At 33.9% G+C, this 21,316-nt stretch overlaps 1 protein-coding gene across 1 annotated transcript in view; it reads right to left on the bottom strand.

The window, feature by feature from the left end:
- The window catches only part of LOC118183992 (uncharacterized), a 543,427-nt gene that overhangs the window by 211,804 nt on the left and 310,307 nt on the right, over positions 1-21,316 (bottom strand). The window contains exons 75-92 of the mRNA XM_085809921.1: positions 20,888-21,139; positions 20,548-20,691; positions 19,984-20,238; positions 19,572-19,715; positions 18,503-18,760; positions 17,752-17,895; positions 17,216-17,470; positions 15,009-15,152; positions 14,160-14,411; positions 8,097-8,240; positions 5,680-5,928; positions 4,579-4,725; positions 3,861-3,958; positions 2,890-3,064; positions 1,874-2,017; positions 1,116-1,382; positions 603-905; positions 360-503 (exon numbers count right to left, since the gene is read on the bottom strand). Coding sequence (XP_085666047.1) covers positions 360-503; positions 603-905; positions 1,116-1,382; positions 1,874-2,017; positions 2,890-3,064; positions 3,861-3,958; positions 4,579-4,725; positions 5,680-5,928; positions 8,097-8,240; positions 14,160-14,411; positions 15,009-15,152; positions 17,216-17,470; positions 17,752-17,895; positions 18,503-18,760; positions 19,572-19,715; positions 19,984-20,238; positions 20,548-20,691; positions 20,888-21,139 — 3,519 coding nt within the window. The remainder of the gene's footprint in view (positions 1-359; positions 504-602; positions 906-1,115; positions 1,383-1,873; positions 2,018-2,889; positions 3,065-3,860; positions 3,959-4,578; positions 4,726-5,679; positions 5,929-8,096; positions 8,241-14,159; positions 14,412-15,008; positions 15,153-17,215; positions 17,471-17,751; positions 17,896-18,502; positions 18,761-19,571; positions 19,716-19,983; positions 20,239-20,547; positions 20,692-20,887; positions 21,140-21,316) is intronic.

Here is a 21,316-nt window from a genome sequence, read left to right as displayed (position 1 = left end):
GTAATATGATAAAGCAGGGGTTCTCAACCGGTGGTACGCAAGAGAAAAATAGGTGGTACGCAAAGAATCAAAGTATTTTTAACTATTAAATTCAAAAATTAAAATACCAACATCCTGTTTGAGTTTTTTTTCTAACACTCGTAAATTTATACGATCTGAGCTTTGTTCAAGAGGAGTGGTGGTAGTAGTAGTACATTGTAGGGATGGTACTAAAGGTTTTCAATTTTTGTTTAGGTGGTACGCGTTAGTCAAAAGGTTCACAACCGCTGTGCTAAAGAATACTTTGATTATGCAAACATACAGTACATACAGTACATATGTTAAAGTACTACGGCTATTAAAAGCCAAGGTTAACTTACCAGTACATTCTATAACGCATCTAGTTGTGTCAGAACCAAACTTATTAGTGGCTACGCAGACATATTCTCCCGAATCTTCCACGTGGACGAAGGAAATATCCATTACAACATAGCCGAAGTCACTCAGTGTCTTGATACGTGAACCTGAAAAAACAAATTAAATTATGAAAGGTGCTTTATTATAAAAAACTTTCATAAAATTTACTGTATTTCACTGCTAATATTAGATGATTTGAAACGTACTATGCCTCAAAGGTACTCCATTGTGGAACCATTCCACTTTCATAGCAGGGTCTCCTACAGGTATGAGATGACATTCGAAGTGAGCGCTGGCACCTTCCTTCAAACCAGTCAAACTCTGCAACTGAGTAGTAAATTTTGGTTTCTGGCCACGTATTCTGTCTACACATTCTAGATTTACAGTGATTTCGGCCCTGCCCCACTTGTTGGTGGCACGGCAGGTATATTCCCCAGTGTCTTCGATGACAACACCAAGAATTTCCAGTACGACCATTCCAAAGGCATGCACTGTTCGGATACGGTGGCCTATAAAAATGAAGAAAATAATTTGTCATTTGTCAACAACTGATAATAAAAGGCGAAACCGCAATACTATGGATTAAAGGTAATCAACGTAAATTAGGGAAAAGATTAGAAGTCCTAAAAATAAGAACCTAAATCTTATTTAAGAGGTGAGTCATTAATGAATATAATTATAAAACAGTAAAGAAATATTTACGGAATAGCCAGACTTACCAGCTTTGATAGGTTGACCCTTGAAAAACCATTCTACTACCATTGTCTGGTCACCAGCTGGAGCAAGTGTGGCCTCAAAATGAGCAATATCCCCTTCTGTCAAGTTTGTCAGATTTTGGAAATGAGATGTGAATACAGGCGGATGTCCCTTCTCTTCTGTGACAGCTTGGTCAGTTGGTCTTAGCAGAGATTCTTCCAAAGTCTGGATGCTTTCCAGACCCTTTTCGCCTTCTGGATGCAGAGTGCCCTCGTAGATCGTTCCTTTGGCTAAAATGATATGAGTAAATTTTACTTCTTAGTTTCTCACAACTAAAAAAATAAAAAATTAAATTTTTCGACAGCAAAAATATTTAATGAAAATCAATATACAGTTTCAATCCTTAAACTAAACGGACACAATATGAATTATAGATTTTGAATTTGCTTTGAAGTATATGCAAATGTATTTTGAAGAGATCAGTATGCTGGATAAAAACATAAAGCAAGCAAGCTACGAATAACATTACTTTCCTACTACATTTTCTTCTAACTTAGGAATTTCTATTCACAATTTTTTAAATTCAGAATTTTGTAAATTATTTTTGTAACTTCAAAAACCTGTTCAACGAAAACGTCAGAGAGATTAATAACTTAAAAATCGGGTAAGTTTGAGAACCTAACGCTATTAATAATAAAGTTGAAAAACAATATATGCTATAAGAGGCAAATACTTTATAGAAATATATTTATGTTTAGAATCAAAGAAATAAATTATTTACCTGCACAATGAATAGTAGTTGATGTAAATGCTTCGCCCATGGCATTCCAGGCTCTACATGTATAGACACCACTGTCTCTGGCCCACACATCTGTGGATGCCAACACCACTTGTCCGAAGTCGTTAGTCAACTGGAAACGAGTGCCTACAAAATTTAATTTAACATAATGTGTTATTTCTTGAACTTAGAAAGATCAAGTTATTCTAATGAGAAGACAAATATTAAATAGGATGCAACAAATGGGCATCATCTTATGTTTTAGGAAATGTAACATTATTTTTTGCTTCTTTTGGTTGAAAAGGAGAGTACATATTATATTTTTCTTAAAACAAAAATTTTATACAAGAAGAGTTTAATTATATTTTAGTTTACTGAATTTCTTAAAAATAATAAAGTAACTGTTCATATTTAAATCGGATGGCGTCAGCTAAATTTCTGACTCATTTTCTTTGAAAGCTGATGTATGTATGAATTAAAATAATAAGATTACAAAAACTGGTGATGCATTTTAAAAAAAAAAACTATCAAGTATTCTAAATCGCTATTTGCAGAAAGAAATAATTATTTGTGGAGGACCGCATATTTCTCAAAAAATTTAATTTTACTATCTAAAGTGGTTTACTTGTATTACTGCACCCATATGCTTCGTTATTAAACATCATATAAAATAAGACTTAACCTTATCAAAGTATCAACGCTGTGCTTATTTTCTTTTCGAACCCAACATCATCTACCAGAACGATTTATAAATAATACTCATTACAACTGTTAATTTAGAATGAATTTAGTAGAAACTGTCTTATTTATAAAAGCCATGGGAAATTATTTTACTAAGCACTGATGAGCAGTAGGAAGATATCGTTATTAAAATGCATAAGCTAATATACTCGTACTTTGCTTTCTTCGAAAACAGTGATAGGTTGCCAAATAAAACGAGAAATATTTATAAATTTACACTTAATCGAAGTGTCAGGAATAGCCACTTATAACAAATTATAATTAAAAAAAACTTGTACCTAGACTTAATGGCTTTCCATTGAAGAACCATTCGATGAAAAGCTTGGGATCTGCTGCAGGTTCTACTCTGCATTCTAACCTTATGCCTTCGCTTTCGTTGACGTTATATTTTTCTAGCAGAGGTACCACAAACACCGGCTTTGGATACTGCATTTCTTTGTCTTCAATATGAGTCTGTAGAAACACAGGCGTGTCAGAATGCAATATTTTACAACAAGGTAATATCATAAACTGGAACATAACTTAATCAATTTTTTTTTCGCCGATCATCGCACAAGTGTAATTGCAATGAGGAAAATTAAAGAGAAAGGAGAAAAGAACACGAAAATTCTTCATATGATGTAAAACGTCGCTATAAAAATGGTACTTTAAAATCACATTTATTACAGTATTTATTAAGGGTTTTTACGGTAAAAATAATGTGGCAACAACACAGACTGAATAGTGCAATCGTTAGAGTATTTATTTATTAAAAAAAAGAACTAGGATGTTTTAGTATATCCGGAGCGGTAGTAATTCGGCATTGACGACAGCTGGAACTGATCGATCCAGTACAGTGATGCCAAATGATCAAATGTCGGATATCAGGATTTTTCGTTTTTGAAAGGAACTGCCGAAAAATTATAAGCGATGCTGCAAATAGTTTAACGAAAATGAAGTCCTAAACTGGAATTTAATAGCATTTTTATAATATTGAAAGCCATTCTTCAGAAACATTGAAACTTCGCCAAAGAATTATAAGTAATCATCCCTTAAACCTTCTTACGTACGTTTAATAAAAAGTAAGGCGCATTACTTTTGCAATGACCGATATTATCAATAAAAAAAATAATTCTTATTAAGCAAAAAAAAGAAGCATTATTTCAAGTAAAGATGTCAACATATTTCTTATCTAGAGATAAACATTTCAAACGATTCTAGTTTAAATTTGTTTTCTGTCATCCAAACAAAAATAAAAGGATAACCATACCTGATATTTCGACAAATAGAGTTCTTCAACTTCTCGTACTTTAGAAAGCCCTTCTTGTCCCATCGGGTGAGTAGTCTTTTCAATGACATATTCATGATCTAGTCAGAAACAAAAAATTAAAACGTCACAACACTAAATACTTTCTTAAGAAAAGTATTCCAGTTTTATGCACAAAACCAAAGAAGCCGCTTAAATGAGTACTGGTTCAAATAATCTGATTTTTCTATTACAGTTTTATATACAGATTTAGATTGTTCATATAATTATAAGATCGATTAATTTTGATCATAACTATCATGTCTCATTCTTCTAACCGCAGCATTCATTGTTTTGTTGGTTGATTTTTATCTCTTTGCCTCTTGAGCAATGAAGAGCTTTATTCTTTTGCTCTGAAAATTATAATACCGCAATGACAATCGTGTCAAAATAATTACGCCGTCTGTTTTTACTCACAGTACAAAGAAAAAAAAGGCCTTATTGATAAAAGTTGTTTGGATTGTTAATGCAGACTAAAAATCACTAAAAGCCTAAATAATTCTACGACTGCTAATATCACTAAAAATAGATACAAATTATAAAATAAAACTGAGTTTGGATGACACAGTTACGATTTAACTTTGGGTAGAATTTGTAATTAAGTTCAAAAAAGTAAAAATTATACAAATATATTGCACAAATTATTGAAGGGTATCATCTGAAGTAAACAGAGTCTACTTACCTCCGATGACTTTGAGAGATCCAGTTGTAACTGCCTGGCCTTTTGGATTTGAAGCTTTGCACGTGTAGATGCCAGCATCCTCAGATAAAACATGTGAAATGTCCAAAGTGATATAGCCAAAATCTTTACTGACTGTGAATCGGGTCGCTAAGAAGAAAATTAAAGTAATAAAATGAATTAATTTGTTTTGAAATGCCCTGCAACAAGTTACTAAAAACTAAGAATAAATAAGGAATTCAATGTTACAAATCGGAAGCTCTTAATTCCAATTTTAGGAAGAGATTTGATGCTATAATAACAATAGCTAATTTCGATACTTAATGCAGTTATTTAATCATAATAATTATTTAAATCAACACCAAAAAGGTCATTTATTGCAAACGTGAAATCTTTACTTTAAAAAATAAAGAACTTTATGGAATAATGAGGGAAAGGCCTGAGAGTGTCTCACTAGTTCAAAGCCAGTTATTCCAGATTTTCCTCGTCCTGTAGCCGTGGTATTATTTCATTTTTTATCTGGCCACGATTGTCTGATTGTCCCTCTTTTTAAATTCGACTTAAGCACTCTTCTGTCTGTACTCTTTGTAACTCTGAACAGTCCATGGACAAGGAGCATACTGACAAATGCACTACACTAATATCTTTTAATTCTACTCTTCTTAGATATTGGGAATCAAGTTCAAGGCTAATGGTTTAGTGGCCAAATGTCTGGCATTTGTATAAATAAACAAATATAAAATCAAAATTATTAATTTTAGCTACATTTTCATATAACTCAAAAGATTTTTCGCATATGTAGCTGATAAAATAACATCAATAAATGTTTATTTATTTACTTTAATTTCTAATGGCAGGCGCTAGTCGTTGGAGGCGTTGACAAATACGAAGCCCGAAAGTGTTGGTCACTATATTATGGAGGCACCTAATAGGTGGGCCATCCTATGAGGGAACAGACAATTTACATATATGGTTTCTCCGGGATTCACACCCGGGCCCTTTGGTGCGGCTTTCAGAAGTACTAACAACTTTCTCGTCATTAACGAATAAAATATGAAAAATCTTGACGGATTAAGATTCGTTTTTTTTAAAAAAAAAACTCACCAGCTGGTAAAGGTTTGCCATTAAGCTGAAATTCGATCTTCAGTTGAGGATCCCTGTAAGGTTCGACTCTGCACTCGAAATGAGCCGGTTGTCCTTCTTTCAATTCAAGGTTATTGAGATGCGATATAAAGACGGGCTGTTCGAAAACGGGCTCTTTCTGCTCAGCACTAACTGGCTGCATAGACTCCAATTCCTGAATACGTGGCAAACTCTCTGGATGTTGGGAACCGTAGATGATATTCTCCCGACCTAAGATGAGGAAATTAACTTGAAAACTAGCTCAATAAAATAATGAGAATTTGTAACATACGTTTTTTAAAATGAAAAGTATTAACCTTTTCACCGAAGCTGTTATTTTCAACAAAGAAATCTTTCTATAATACTTTTTTATCAAGTACTTGCTCCAGCAAACTTTTCAAAAATGTGTGACGAATATTTACAGGTGACAGGTGACGGAGGACGGGGACGCCTGGTGTTTAACAGAGGTAAACAGGCATATGTCCCGCGCCCTCCCCTATCTACCGGAGGTTTATTGAGATCTTAAAAGATTTATTACATTGCCATACAGGGGCAGATGAGAGATACATTGGCTATTTATATTGTATTACAGATTTAGGTTTGCAAGGTATACGTTACATAACATACTGGTTACACATTTAAGAAAAAAAAAAAAAAAGAAAGAAAGAAAGAAAAAGAAAAAAAATATTAACATAACACATACATGACATGACACATAAATACTATTAATAAAGAAGGTACATGCGCTTAGCAGAAGGAAGATACTGTATTTCCTTAGATGCAGAGGAGTACTTACATTCACTTAAGACCCTGAATTAGTGGGGTTGGCATAGGTCTTGCCCCAGGGCGGTTATCTGGCTGATTATTCTGCAGATGGTATTCACTGTGCCTTTGTTATTAACGATGAATCGTTTGAAGGCTATTTGGTTGTCTGCTGGCAAGTGGAGGTGATTATCCTCCGTGAGCGGGCATTCAAAGATGTAATGGTCTGGAGTTCCGAGCGACCCACAGACGCACAAGCCTGTATGAGAGATACCAAATCGCTCAAAATAGGTGGGAAAAGGCCCGTGCCCCGAGATGTAATTAGTGATGGGAGGTATGGAGTATTGGCGCTCCGTTTTCACTCTAAGCAGAAATAAATTGGTTCTGCGACCCGTATCACAGGTCTCCCATTCAGCTTGCCACTTCTGCAGACCTTTTTCCTTAAGAGTTCTCTTGAGATACGAGGGTGGCGCTGGAATAGTTACCATCTGTGCAGCTATGTTGCGTGCTGCCTCCTTTGCCAGTTGGTCAGCTGTCTCATTACCCTCGTTGTTAACGTGTGCCTTAGTCCATATTAAATTTACAGTTAGTTGAGGATGTGATTGTAGAATATTCTGGAGGTCCGCTACCAATGGGGAGGTGTGGTTATGGTTGACTAGGGCGAATAGCGTTGACATGCTATCTGTAAACAGCATTGCATCGGTGATCCCGCTGTCAATTGCATGCTGAATCGCAGTGGTAATGGCTATGACTTCAGCCTGGAATGTACTGTTTATTGGTTGAAGATGCCCCTTCCACTCGATTTCCTTGCATCCTCCGTGGTACAGGACGAAGGCACTACCTGTACCCTCGTCGATTACATACTCTTAATACCAAAGTAAATTTTAACTCGAATAATTCAATATCAGCTCAAATTCATATCGAGCAAATATAGCTTGCAGACACGAAAGAGTCTGGGAGCCTAAAAGGATTTACAATTATGCTCAGACTTTGTTTGAAGTCGAACACGGATTTGCTGACCATTACACTATAACAACACACAAAAATAACGTTTCTTATTCTTTATAACTGGATATTAGTGGATCCCAAACATTAATTAATAAGTTTGGAAATTTTTATTTAATTCATTTTAACTACTTTAAGCAAGTTCTCCTAAATAACTTAAAACTCTTTTGTACTGCCACCTGAATAAAAGAAATTGCTCATTTCGATTTCAATTAATTCAACGATTTTAGTTGGCTTTCTTAAACTGTATACAGAATCCAGGAGAAAAATAATAACACATATGCTTCAAATAACGAAGAGAAAAAATTATTTTTTTCAATAAGATGAAACATTTGAAATATTAAAAACTTAGGAATGAATTCCCGCTTTGTCCATGTTTAAAACACATACGTCCATAGAAAAAATGGAGTGCTTACAGGATTCTAAAACAAACTGTCATTACGTTTAACAAATGGCGTTCATAAATCAAATGCGATTAAAAAATATTTTGAACATATTAAAAGCCCTGTACATAAACTATGTCTATTTACTGAAGACGAGCAGTAATTAGAAGTATTATTTTTAATGACTATAATGCTTTGATAATGAGAAAATTAAACAAATTAATAACGATTAAAAGAGATACTACAAACCTTCTACTTTCATAGAGCAAGTAGTGATGGCTTCTCCAACTTCATTTACAGCTCTGCATGTGTAGATACCTGAATCATCTGGACGGACAGTCACAATATCCAGGGATACAAGACCAAAGTCGCATGTTGTTCGAATACGCGTACCTATCAAGTAATAAAGTATTACAATAAATTACAAATAGATAAATAAAATTAAAATACAAGTGTAACAGAACTATTTAAGTGTAACTGAACTATTTTATTCAACGCCATGAACTCATGAACTGTAACCCAACTATTTTATTTAAATGCCATCTCCTGGCGATATGAAAAAACGTCAGTCGACCTCCAGCCGCCATGATGATAGTTTACTATGTTATGTGATGTTATTTAAATGTTGGATGTTCCATTTGGTATATGTTTCATTTTTATGTATATTTCTTTTGTTTGTAACCGTTCCTGTGTGCTCTGTTAATAAATCCTTTTAAAGCTAGTCGGCATTAGTGTCTATTGAGGAACGGCTACATCACATTGGCGCCCAACTAAATTTGAATCCAAAATGGCGCAACAAAATGTTTAGAATTTCTGTTTGGCTTTAACAAGCTCTTACTCCCGAACTTAACTTTTAGTTGCTGGAGATCGGCTCAGTTTCTTTTCAGGTGTGGACTACTGGTCAAAAATTCTGGAAACCAATTCTGGAATTAAAATTGTCATACCGTGCTGCTAGCACATCGAATCATCACTTTCAACGGAAAAGATAAATTTCGTTTACATTATCGCTTAATCTGAGTTTAAAGTTCTTTTAAACTGATTATTTATTATAAGCTGCTTCTTAAAGCAAATGTAAATTCCTTACTGAAATCTGATTTATTTATATTACATATAAGATTATTAAACGAAAGCAAACGGCTTTCTGTCAACCAAACGTTATTTCTTGAACTGTAATTTGTTATTTTAAAATTTTAATGCGCATATTAAATTAATTTGTGGATAATATTGTTTCACTGAATACATGTTTTGATGTTAAAGTTTGAATATATTCATTGACGTTGTTCATTAGAATTTATTAGTTTCGCTTCTGACTTACAGCAGCAGATGTTTGCCCCCCTCGGAATGCTTAGACTAGCGATGATTTATGATGTGTTTACGTCAAATCTTTTATTATATTTTTATTTCCTTTGAGTGCTGTTGTTCTTCATTAAATGTTTTATTCTACATAAAATAAAATATTGTACTTGTAGATTTATCTTTCGACGAACATTTTGAGAAAATGATTATGGTATAATACTTTAAGAAAATACGATTGTTTTCCTTTAATGAATGCATGTCTTAAAAAATATTTCTTGAAGAGAAAGAAAATACTTATGAATAAAATCGAATGACTATTTAATTAAAGTAAAAGAGTTACTAAATGTGTGTTGCTTAATTAGCTTAATATTTTGTTAAGATTAAGATTTCGAAGAATTCAGCTTCAATATAAAAGCTTATGGTAAGACATTTATGTATGTTTTTGTATGTTTTGCTAAGTAGTAAAAAATTTTTGAGCAATTTATTATATGTTATTTTCTGGAGACAAGTTGAATTTATGAGGACATTTTATGATATTTTTACGACTCAGAAATAATAAACTTTGGGAGTATTATTGTTTACATTTATAAATGCTGTTTAATAGTGGTATATAAATGTACGAGTAACATTGTTTACATTTATACATGCTGTGTAATATGAGTATATACATTTTACTTAAAGGTATAATTATTAATTCTAAAATACTGTGTTGAGAATAAAATCGAAATAACAAAAAATTCAACTTCATCTTTTCCCTCCCCCCTGACCTCTCATATAATTATGGCTTACCTTGCCAAAGCACGAAAAGAGGATTTAAAAACTCTCGCTACAGAACTGGGTTTCACTGTAAACGACACTATGCGAGTAATAGATCTTAAAGATCTTATCGTCAATTCTGACACTTATGATGAGGCTTTTACCAGGAATCTTCTAGATATTTTAATCGAAACTAGACAACAAAAACAACGTGAAAGAACAAGAACTTTTATTAGAATTGGAACGTTTAAAATTAAACCTGGCAGCTGCTAAACCTGGCAGCTCAAATCCTAACTATGCCGCCTTTGCTTCAAATGCAGCTATTGAAACAAATAGTCAACACCTAATCCCTAAATTTACAGGAACTTCTGACATTGCAACCTACCTGCAAATTTTTGAAAGACAATGTGAGAAAGTTAATATAAAACAAATAGATTACATCACTCATCTCCTACCTCTTCTGCCTATAGACATTTCACAAATTAGTATTTTAAGAGAACCAATAGACAAATTAGAAGATTATTCTTACATCAAGAAGATTCTGCTACAAAGATTCAAATTAAATGCTGAATCATTTCGAATTAAACTTACCACACATCAAAAACATGCTGTGTCCTTATGGAAAGATTTTGCTTACGAATTAAACAATTATCTCGAAGAGTGGCTTCATAGTCTCGATGTTACAGACTTTGAATCTCTCAAAGACTTGGTCGTGACGGATCAGCTTAAAAGAAGAGTCAGCAGTGATGTTAAGGAGCATTTTATTGATACTTGGGGAAGAAAAAGAGTTCATCTGAATTAGTACAGAAATTGGATGATTATGAAGCTGTACGTGTTAAAAATACGAACTATAAAACTCAACTTCCTGGCAGGCGGAAGTATTCTTACAAAACGACTAATCCATCCAAACACAAAGTAGAAAATCGAACAAGTGACATACAGAGAATTCATAAAACCTTTTTAAATCGTAATCAGCAACAAACAGAGGAAAAGCGACCTCCTTTAACATGCAATGGGTGCGGAAAAACTGGTTTTATCAAGTTTAAATGTCCAGACTGTAACTCCCCAAAGACTTCAAATTCATCAAATTTTGGCACTATCCAAATCCGATCCTGTTTATCTTCCACTCGGACTGCTGTATTTCGAATTAGTATTGATGGTGTTTCCGGTACAGCTTTCGCCGACAGTGGTGCTAGTCACTCAATCGCAAGTGAATCCCTCTATCATATTCTGCAGAAACAAGATGCAGTATTTGAAAAGACAACACTACAGGTGTCTTTCGCTGATGGTTTGGTATCTGAAAAAGAGGTACTTCGCACCGAACAAATTATACTTCTCGAAGGCAGAGAGTTCAAAACTCCGCTCCTTGTGTTGCCTGATGCCAAAAATAACTCGACTCTGTTAGGAATTGACTTTCTTCAAAAAGCTAAAATTGTTTTAAATCTTGCTGAAAATAAGTGGAACTTTTCTGATGAACCTCGAAGAAAATATAGCTTCGTGAAACCTCATCAATCCCAAGTACTGGAAGAAATCCCAGTTGTTGTAAACAACTGCCGACTACGAGAAAATGAAGGACAGCAATTAACTACAGCCCAACGGCTTGCAACTGATGCATTGCTTAACAAATATCACACTGTCTTCAAAGTAGGGGGAGAAGCCACTAATCAAAAGCCATCTGGCTTACTTCAAACTCCAGTCTATGCTCAACGTTTTGAGAACTTGTCAATTGATCTTTTCGGTCCCCTTCCTGAAACACCGTCTGGTGAAAAATGGATTTTTATTGTGCAGGACTGTGCCACGAAGTGGACAGAACTATTTGCTTTAAAGAAAGCCACGGCCAGAGAATGTGCCACTATTCGTTTGGAGGAAGTCGCCCTTCGATTTGGGTTACCCAGGAAAATAATCAGTCATAATGGTACCCAGTTTACTAGTGCTGTTATAAGGTATTTCTCCCACTTTCCTAGCGTCCTTCGTGGTGTAGTGGTTCTGCACACTGAGCCGGTATTTCAGAGGTCCGTGGTTCGATTCCCGGCGAAGGCGATTGCTGTTTTTCATCTTTTCTGCTTCTAATTAACCTAATGCCTCTACATTGTTATGCAACAACTATGCTATATCTTGAACATTGATCAAAGTCTTACTCCTGTCTATCACCCACAATCTAATCCAGTTGAAATGAAGAATAGAGATCTGAAACCACGTTCAGCAATACTTGTTGGTAACGACCATCAGTCATGGAAGGGTAAACTGCCATTAATAAGCTTTGCTTTGAATACAGCCAAATGTGATTCAACTGGACATTCTGCTGCTTTTCTTCAATTTGCACGAGAGTTACGAACCTTAGATGATGTAAAGCATGATATAAAAGCCGTAATTGAGAACGATAATTTTGTTCCCGAAATTACTCCATATTTGAAACGTTTTGCAAGAAATGTACAACAGGTACAAGAAAGAGTCGAATAGCATCAAGATAAACAGAAACGTTATGCTGACAAAAAACGAAGAGAAAAATCGAAATTCGTTCCTGGAGATAAAGTTTGGGTCACTCTCCACCCAATCAGCATAGGTCCACTGAAGAAAACTGCTAAATTCATGCCCAAGAGAGATGGTCCTTATGTGATAGTGACTACAAGATCTCCAACCACTTATGATATTGCCGATCCTCACGAACCAGACAAAATTCTCGGCAAGTATCATGTTTCAGCCTTGAAACCATATCAAGATCGAAATAAGTTTCAGAACTCAGCTCGTGTAACTCCAGTGGTTCCCTTAAAGAAAAGAGGACGCCCAAAACGTGTAATACCACCCGAATCTGGACAAGATGCTGGTGATGCTAAATCTACTACTCGTCAAACTGGAGCCCATTCATCTGATTCTCTGCCCGCTGCACAAAGTAGACAAATGTCAGTTCCTGACTTCTTGCCGAGACGTCTACGAAGTCAGAGGGGGAGGATGTAACAGAACTATTTAAGTGTAACTGAACTATTTTATTCAACGCCATGAACTGTAACCGAACTAATTTATTTAAATGCCATCTCGTGGCGATATGAAAAAATGTCAGTCGACCTCCAGCCGCCATTATGATAGTTTACTATGTTATGTTATGTTATTCAAATGTTTGATGTTCCATTTGGTATATGTTTCATTTTTATGTATATTTCTTTTGTTTGTAACCGTTCCTGTGTGCTCTGTTAATAGATCCTTTTAAAGCTAGTCGGCATTAGTGTCTATTGAGGTACGGCTACATCACACAAGTGGATAAATATATAAAGTCTATGCTTTAAATAAAAACAGCAGAAGATAATTTATTGTGAGTTAATAAAATTTACTTGAAAATTAATTGAATTACATTAAATTTCTAACTTTCTGCAAAACAATGGAATGAAGGTTTGGTAGTTTTAATTTGAACCGAAGTACAAGTTGCGCAAGGGCTACTACGCTCTTCTGTAGAAAACGTCTTGGGTTATTTTTAGAGATGTAAACAATTGCTTACAAAAATCATTGTTTTTTGTTAAGGTACTGAATGCATTAAACATTCATATTTACACATTAAATTATTTATGCATAAGTCATTTGTTTAACAGTAATTCACTTTTAATTTAAGATATATACATCTGAGTCAATTTAAAGTGCGTTTGCGGAAAATGGGCTGATATTTAATAAAATCCGAGTATGTACTTCTACCTTCACTACTGCTGGTGCACAAGATGCGGTTGCACCGGTCAGCAAAATTTAGAGGTGGTAAAATTTTTAGAGGTAAAAGAAGTTATAAGCAGTAAATTTTAGGGATGGCAAAATTGTTAGAATTTAAAGAGGCGTTGGGCAGCAGAATTTAGGACCTAACGGGGCAACAAAATGCTTAGCGCCGACCCTACCACGACGTATTTACTGCAAAATGGCAAATCGACGTCGTTTCTGTAAATCTGCTGAAAGTAATTCTTCGGTGTTTATTAGTCAGCCAAAACAAAGAATTCGTATTAACTTCTCACTCAGAAGTACTAAACCTCTCCTTAGGAACATTACTAATGCCACTTATAATGCATCCATTACCTATCAAAAAATACGTTCGTTACAGAAGAAACACCCACTCATGAAATGATAACGTTATTCTCACGTATAGAGCGCTATGTGTTAATCCAAAATATAGAAAAATTGGCTTCTTGGTGGTGCATAACAATACCTTAATGGTCACTTGAAAAAGACAGAAAGAAAGATAACTCACATAGTTTGAATAACTACTTTCAACATTAAAAGTTTGCTTACCACACACAAGAGTTTTTCCATTCTTGTACCATTCTATGCGCAACTTTTCATCATTTGCAGGTTCAACGCGTGCTTCAAGATGCACATACTGGCCTTCAATAAGTTTGTCATGGTTCACCAGATGTTCGGTGAAGAATGGAGCCCTAGGTGGTGCAGGCTCAGGCTCACTAACAGGCATGGGTCCCATTTCGAATTTCTGGGTCTGTTCATAAGCTTCTGGGTGTTGACTTTCACCCAAAACTCCGCCCCGAGCTAAATCATCAAATAATAATAATGAATGAAAATTTGTGCAAAATATAGTTGCGATTATGGGAAAAAATATTGTTTCCCACGTACATTGAAAAAAGTTTAAAGTATCGATACATAAATAGTGCGCAGTGTTTGATTAAATGTTAACATGTTTCCATAATTTTTGAACGAGCTAATAAATGTTAAGAAACACGCTTATTTAAAAAGTCTCATTTAGTAAATAGTTACTTTAAAAGTAAAGGAGAAAGATTCATGAAGTTTAGGTCAGAAAGCCAGATTACTGTTTTGCGTCACAATACTAACAATCTGGTCATTTGGCATAATATTACAAATAAATATACCAAAAAATCCTCATTCTTAAAGGCAATATATCAATCATATTGATGTCAAATTTGAAATTCTGTGCAGAACTATACGTAATAATAAGTACTTCAATGAACATGAACTGTATACATGCAATAGATGGATACAGATTTAAACATTTCGAACGTTACCACCATCAAAAGAAGCCGATTTATTATTCTAAAAATATACTTGCAATAAGGAACTCGTTAAGAGAGAATAAAAGATCTTATAATATGACTGTTTAAAAAAACTAACCTCTAACGGCCATTGAAGTCGATGTTACTGCTTCGCCTGCCTTGTTGTAAGCTTTGCACATGTAGACGCCAGAATCCTCTGCAATAGTTGATGATATGTCCAAGGACACCATACCAAAATCGTGAATCTCACGGAATCGGGAAGCTATAAGTAAAAAATAAAATAAAATCTGAATATCACTTCACAGTATAATATGTATTATTTTTATTAGGTATAATTTTACAGGATATAAATAATATATTTAAGCGAAATCTTTTGTAAATATTATTTCTATTGGGACCGAAATGAGCTCGCTATGATTAGGTATAGCTCCATGTATGGCTTTTTTCATTCCTCCATAAAAGACAAGGAACTCATCGATAATGGTTCCAGATTAATATCTTAAAACACTCAACAGACCACATTAACAGTCATTAACTCACTTGAAACACTTCATAAACATTAATGTCATTAAAATTATATTTGGCGTACCTAATCTATGTAAAACATCAAAGAAGCTTTAGATTTTCTATAGGTAAGTGAGTTCATCAAGTGAAGAAAAAAAATATGCAAACTGATCTCCAGGAGAGTGATTTCGTGAAAAATAACGGGCTTGTTCAACTTGCCTTTTAAAATTTACAACTTGATTTTTTTTTTTTTTATATATATATATATATATAGCGTAATTAGTGAAACTGTTTTTCTCAGAAAACTCGCTTTTGCATGTAAACGGTGCAGAAATGACCTTCTTTTACAAAAATGTATTTCTTTTTCCGACATCTTTAGCAGTTTCCATCCAATTGATAATAAATAATAACAATAATATTAAAGATAAATAAAAATGGCCGTAATAAAGATCAATAAAACTGCCTATTACTATTTCATTTTTGGCCAGGATTTGTTTGCACTATTAGCAGAGATAGTTATAGGCTGAATGTCATGCTTGTACAGAGAAGCAAGCACGATTCAAATATTTAGCGTAGAAAAATGTATCGGAACAATTTAGGGCTTCATTTTTGCTAAATCGTGCAACACTTCTTTGTGATCAAGCAGCGATTCAAATGTAAAGTACCGTACTAGATGCAAGAATAAAATTATAAACTAAAACTATTAAAGTACAGCATTCACTAAAAATTTACAACTTGCTCTTCGAATATCAATAAAATGCAAACTTATTTTATTCGTAGAAGCTATTCAAGAGTAAAGAAAGGCCCTAAAAATAAATGCAATTTGTCACATTATTACCAGCTGAAATCTGTACTTTTAAAAACGAATGATTTTTGACTGCTGTCTACAATCAATATTCGAAATCATTTTCTTCAATCTCACGTTTCAATCTTTCTTTTTCTTATCTTATAAAAGTAAATTTTGGTATTGACAAGGAAACAAGATTGCAGGCTTTTATTTATCAAGTCATTATTCGAAACCATTTTTAATCTTTCAATCCCGTAATAGAAATAAATTGTTTTATTTTAACTTTGCACTAGCACTTTAATTCTTTCGTTGTTTTACGTTTGATGCCCTCATTTACAATTCAGCTGAATCCAGAAGTATGCAAATTTAATTATTTTTAAAGAAGACGCAGCCTGGGTAAGAGATTAGGAATTAGCTGGAAAGCCTGAGAAAACATCTCGCTGCGCGATAGTTATTTTTGACCTTACGGTTTTCTTCCTGAATAGATAGGAGTATTTGCGGGAATATTAAGTATATTGAACTTCTGTGTTAATTAAGTGGAATTTAAACCAATTCATTAATTGAATGCGTTTTTCGATATTTGATCTTTACGTTCTGGAGTAATCATACCTCACTCGCACAAGGGCGTAATTGCAATAATGATAGACCAACATACAGTTCTTACTTGGCCCTCAAAAGTCACGTTTTTGTTTTCATAGGAAGGGACAGAATTGTGAAGGAAGATGGATTACAGAACGAATAATAAAACTATAGAATAATTTGAATATCCCGAAATGGTACTAGGTTCCAGCCGTTATGATCTATTTGTCAACAAGGACCTACTCAATGCATATTATGGTTAAGTTGGGGAATTTACAAAATGTCTTTTTGTTATCCTAGATTAGATCATCCACATAAAACTAAAAGAAGTTCATCTCTACTAATATCCTTTTCTGGTAACAAATATTTATGCGAACAAAATTTTAACATATTAAGGATTTGTCTTAAGAAATAATTTTCGATAAGTTTTTCATTCAACAAAATGGATTATGTACCTGGTTTTAAGGCCACTCCATTCACGAACCACTGTATCTTGAGATCTGGATCGCCAATAGGAACGACGCGGCATTCGAAGTGGGCGGGAGTACCTTCTATCACCTCGCTTGGACCATAAAGAGGCATGGTAAATACAGGTTTCTCGAACACTTTTTCTGGCTCTTCCATAGGCGGAGCTTGTTTGTAGTTCTCTAATTCTTGAATCCTTTCGTATCCCTCTGGATGGTGACTCTGGAGCTCAATGAAAGCCTTAGCTATTAAAAAAGCAGAGCATTTCAAATTATATTTTTGTTATACGATAGTAAATTGTACAGCAAGTTTCACAAATTCTAGAAATTAAACTGCATTTAGAAGATGATATTCTAAAAAATTTCCAGAACGTAATTCTCACAAAATGGCATTACACATACTTGAAGAGAACAATTATGTGGTTCGTTATGCAAAATCAGTAACAGAGATCATTTTAGATTACCAGATAAAGATGAAAAAAATTAAAAACATGAATGTTATAATCATCCAAAAATATTTAACTTACTTTTGACTTTAACAGATGCTGTGGTAACAGCTTCACCAAGTTCATTCGTGGCTCTACACATATAGACACCATTATCATCTGGTCGAACGTACTGAATGTCCAAAGCCACATAACCGAAGTCGTGTGTCGTCTGGAATCTGGAACCTTTTCAGGAGAAACAATAAAATATAATTTGTAAATAATAAATTTTTGTACGTTAATAAAACACGAAAATAATTTTTACACATTTTATTAAACAGCAATAAATTTTGAAATCCAAAATAATATATTTAAGAGAGGCATGAAAAATAAGAGAACTTTTCTCACGTATCATATTTAAAATTTTATTGCATTCTTCAAATTAGTTGATTTAGAATTTCTACCAGTGAAATCAATTCAGAAACTCATTTTTTATTTAAATGTATGCAATTAACGCTTCATCTACTATACGTATAACTAGCTTGCATGCGTTTCTTGATTTCTCTCAGGAACAGATATAAAATTTGGGATCATTGCTCCCCTGCATGTAAAATTTTGAGTAGATTCATCTATTAGAATTGATGTGGTTTACTACAAACTTTCATAGAATGTTTACGTATCAATATAGTTTTTATCTGGTAGAAAAAATTAAAAGTGCAATAATTTATAGAACCAACATCAATCTATATTATTGATGGGATTATTCTAAAATTTAGTGATTTAATATCATGAACAGAAATCGTATTTTTATGCGATCTTTTTACAAGACATCTAAAGACAGCAGAGCACGTACTTGGTTGCAGCGGTTTTTCATTAAAGAACCATTCTACTTTCATAGTAGGGTCTCCAACAGGGATCAGCCTGCACTCCAGATGCGCACTATCTCCTTCAACCAACATGTCCAGGTTCTGGAGTGGTGCTGTGAAAACTGGTCTCTGGAAAGTCCTCTTCTCCACGTACTCTGGAGCTGGACGCCTAGCTTCGTCTTCCATAGCTTGGATCTTTGCAAGACCTTCAGGATGTTGTGTATCCGAAATGATACTGGAACGACCTAAATGTAAAATAGCGTCATCAATTATAATATATTAATATACATTAAAGCATTATTGCACAGGAAAGATGAACTCAGTGAAAGATGTTCAGAACTGCAAAATAATACTGAACAAAATACAGCAATTTTATTGTACAGAAAAGGTTTGGTTAATATTAGAAACAGTTGTTGTAAGTGCAATAAACATTCATTTAGTTGCTGATATTTCAGTTGTTAGTCCATAAATTTAACTAATTGCTTCTTTTTTACGTTTTAATGTCTTTGCTCTTCGTTTCTTAATCACAGCCTTCTATAGAAATATTCAAATGTAAAAATATCCAAAAGGTAGAGCCTGCTAGTTGAAAAATCTGCCTGTAAGTAGACTATGTGAGTGGTAAGAGCGCAAAATTAATAACACGCTTGTAGCTGTAATTTGTTTCAATTTATAGTCACAGATCCAGTTAATACAATACTTTCTGCTTAATTACCTACTTTCTTTTGATAATGCACCGAATGCATTGATATCACAGTTCTGTTATTGGCACTATAATTTGTGTTTAGTTCTTTGCAGCTGCAGTGAAACATTTAATTTATAAATTAACGCTGCGTTAATCTAGAATTCTCTTAAAAATATTTTATTTAATTTCATCTGCTTGCTTTTATTTCTTACAGTTTTGTGTGGACGATAATTGTGAATAACGCAGTCTGAATTGCTTGTTATTATGTTATTAAAGGCAAGAAGTTTACACAGCGATTAATGGAACCTTTGTTTGCATTTAATTTCCTTGTCATACGGAACTTTTTTATGTATTTTATTTTTAAAAAGGCTTACTGTGTACTCTGATGTTGATACTGCTAGTCGCTTCCCCTAGTTTATTGGAAACTTTGCAAGTATACTGTCCAGCATCTTCTGGGTACACATGACTCACATCAAGCGCTACATAGCCAAAGTCCAGAGTAACATGAAACCTTGCAGCTATATGAAAAATAAAAACAAAATTCAACTTGGAGATCACAAAACATAATTAATAGTTTATTTTTCATAATTAGTAAATAATATTTATTTTTTATAACTTTAAAGACAAATACTTGAAACGAAATTTTAACAGCGGTAGAAATAAAAAATTTAAAGATTAAAAATATGTCTTTTTCCAGTGCTTTAAGGGTAATATCATATAAAAGAGTATTTTGAGCTCAGTTGAAAGTTTCAGTACGTTTAAGATAGAAATAGAAAATTTCCTTACCTGCAGGAAGCGATTTGCCATTGTGAAAGAATTCCACCTTCAATTCTGAGTCATAGGCTGGTTCAACACGACACTCGAAATGTGCAGAATCCCCTTCCATGTACTCCGTTGCACCTCTTAGTTCAGAGACGAAGTATGGTTTGCAGATTGGCTTCTCCTCTACTTCAATTGGATGATATTTAGTCTGGCCTTCTAATTCTCTAATTTTCTCCAACCCTTCAGGATGCTGGGTATCGTAGTAAATGCTTCGGCGAGCTAAAATGATTTGTACATTGTTTTTTTAAGTTGCTAATCTAGTTTATAAGTTCTGCAAATACGAAATTCTTAAAAAAAATCAGATACTCAAGAATACAAAAAAGCCCAAATATTTTTCAAGTTACACTCTTAGTTTCATCATTTGTCTATGTCCAAGAAAACTCTAAGCCATTGCAATCTTAAAGCTATCTCTCTTATTTATCAAGAAAAGTGCAGTGGCCGAATTCTTTTTTTCGGAAAAGGGTTCTTTGAAATTAACAGATTACTCATTATTTTGGTTTTTAATATAAAATCAAAAATATATTTTACCTTCCACTTTAACGGAGCAAGTCGTAACGGCTTCACCAAGCTCGTTAACAGCTCTGCACATGTAGGTGCCACTGTCTTCAGCATAGCTGTACAGAATGTCCAAAGCTACATACCCGAAGTCATGGATAGTTCGGAACCGATGACCTGTAAGGAAAGAATAACACATTTGTAAAATCTAAAGCATTTCTATACAATTTCTTTTTACATTTGCATTGCAAAACTGCTAATTATATTTTTGTTATCAAATCTTAATTATTTTAGCCTTAAATATTCCCACATTAGGAGAAGAGCACAAAATATACAAGCATACAATTAGAGTTTAATTTTATTCATAACATACCTGCTTTAATCTCGATGCCGTTGACATACCACTCCACTTTCAGTTTTGGATCATTAACAGGTTCCAACTTGCATTCCAGATGCACCGGCTGGCCTTCTTTGATATTCTCTTGGCTCTTGAGGGGTGTAAGGAAGATAGGACGAGAAACTGGAATGACTGGCTCTTCTGGAGCAGGTCTGTACTGTTCTTCCAAGGCACGGATTTTCTCCAGACCTTCTTCATGCAAAGTGTCCGTGTAAATGGACCCTTTGGCTATTAAAAAAAAGAGTTAAAACAAATAAATGAGATCCGGATTTTTCAAAAAGAATAAGATAGTAAAATGTTAGGTATTAATAGAAGTTTTTACTATCATTTATTTCACTTAACCGCTGAAATATTAAACATTATAATATATTACTATAAATTTTATCAGACTGAACTTCATTTTAC

Source organism: Stegodyphus dumicola, chromosome 2, assembly GCF_044657685.1.
Source record: "Stegodyphus dumicola isolate Sdum_Otavi_A_Nest chromosome 2, ASM4465768v1".
In the NCBI taxonomy this organism is placed as follows: Eukaryota; Metazoa; Arthropoda; class Arachnida; order Araneae; family Eresidae; genus Stegodyphus; species Stegodyphus dumicola.
This window is presented reverse-complemented; position numbering and strand designations above follow the sequence as displayed.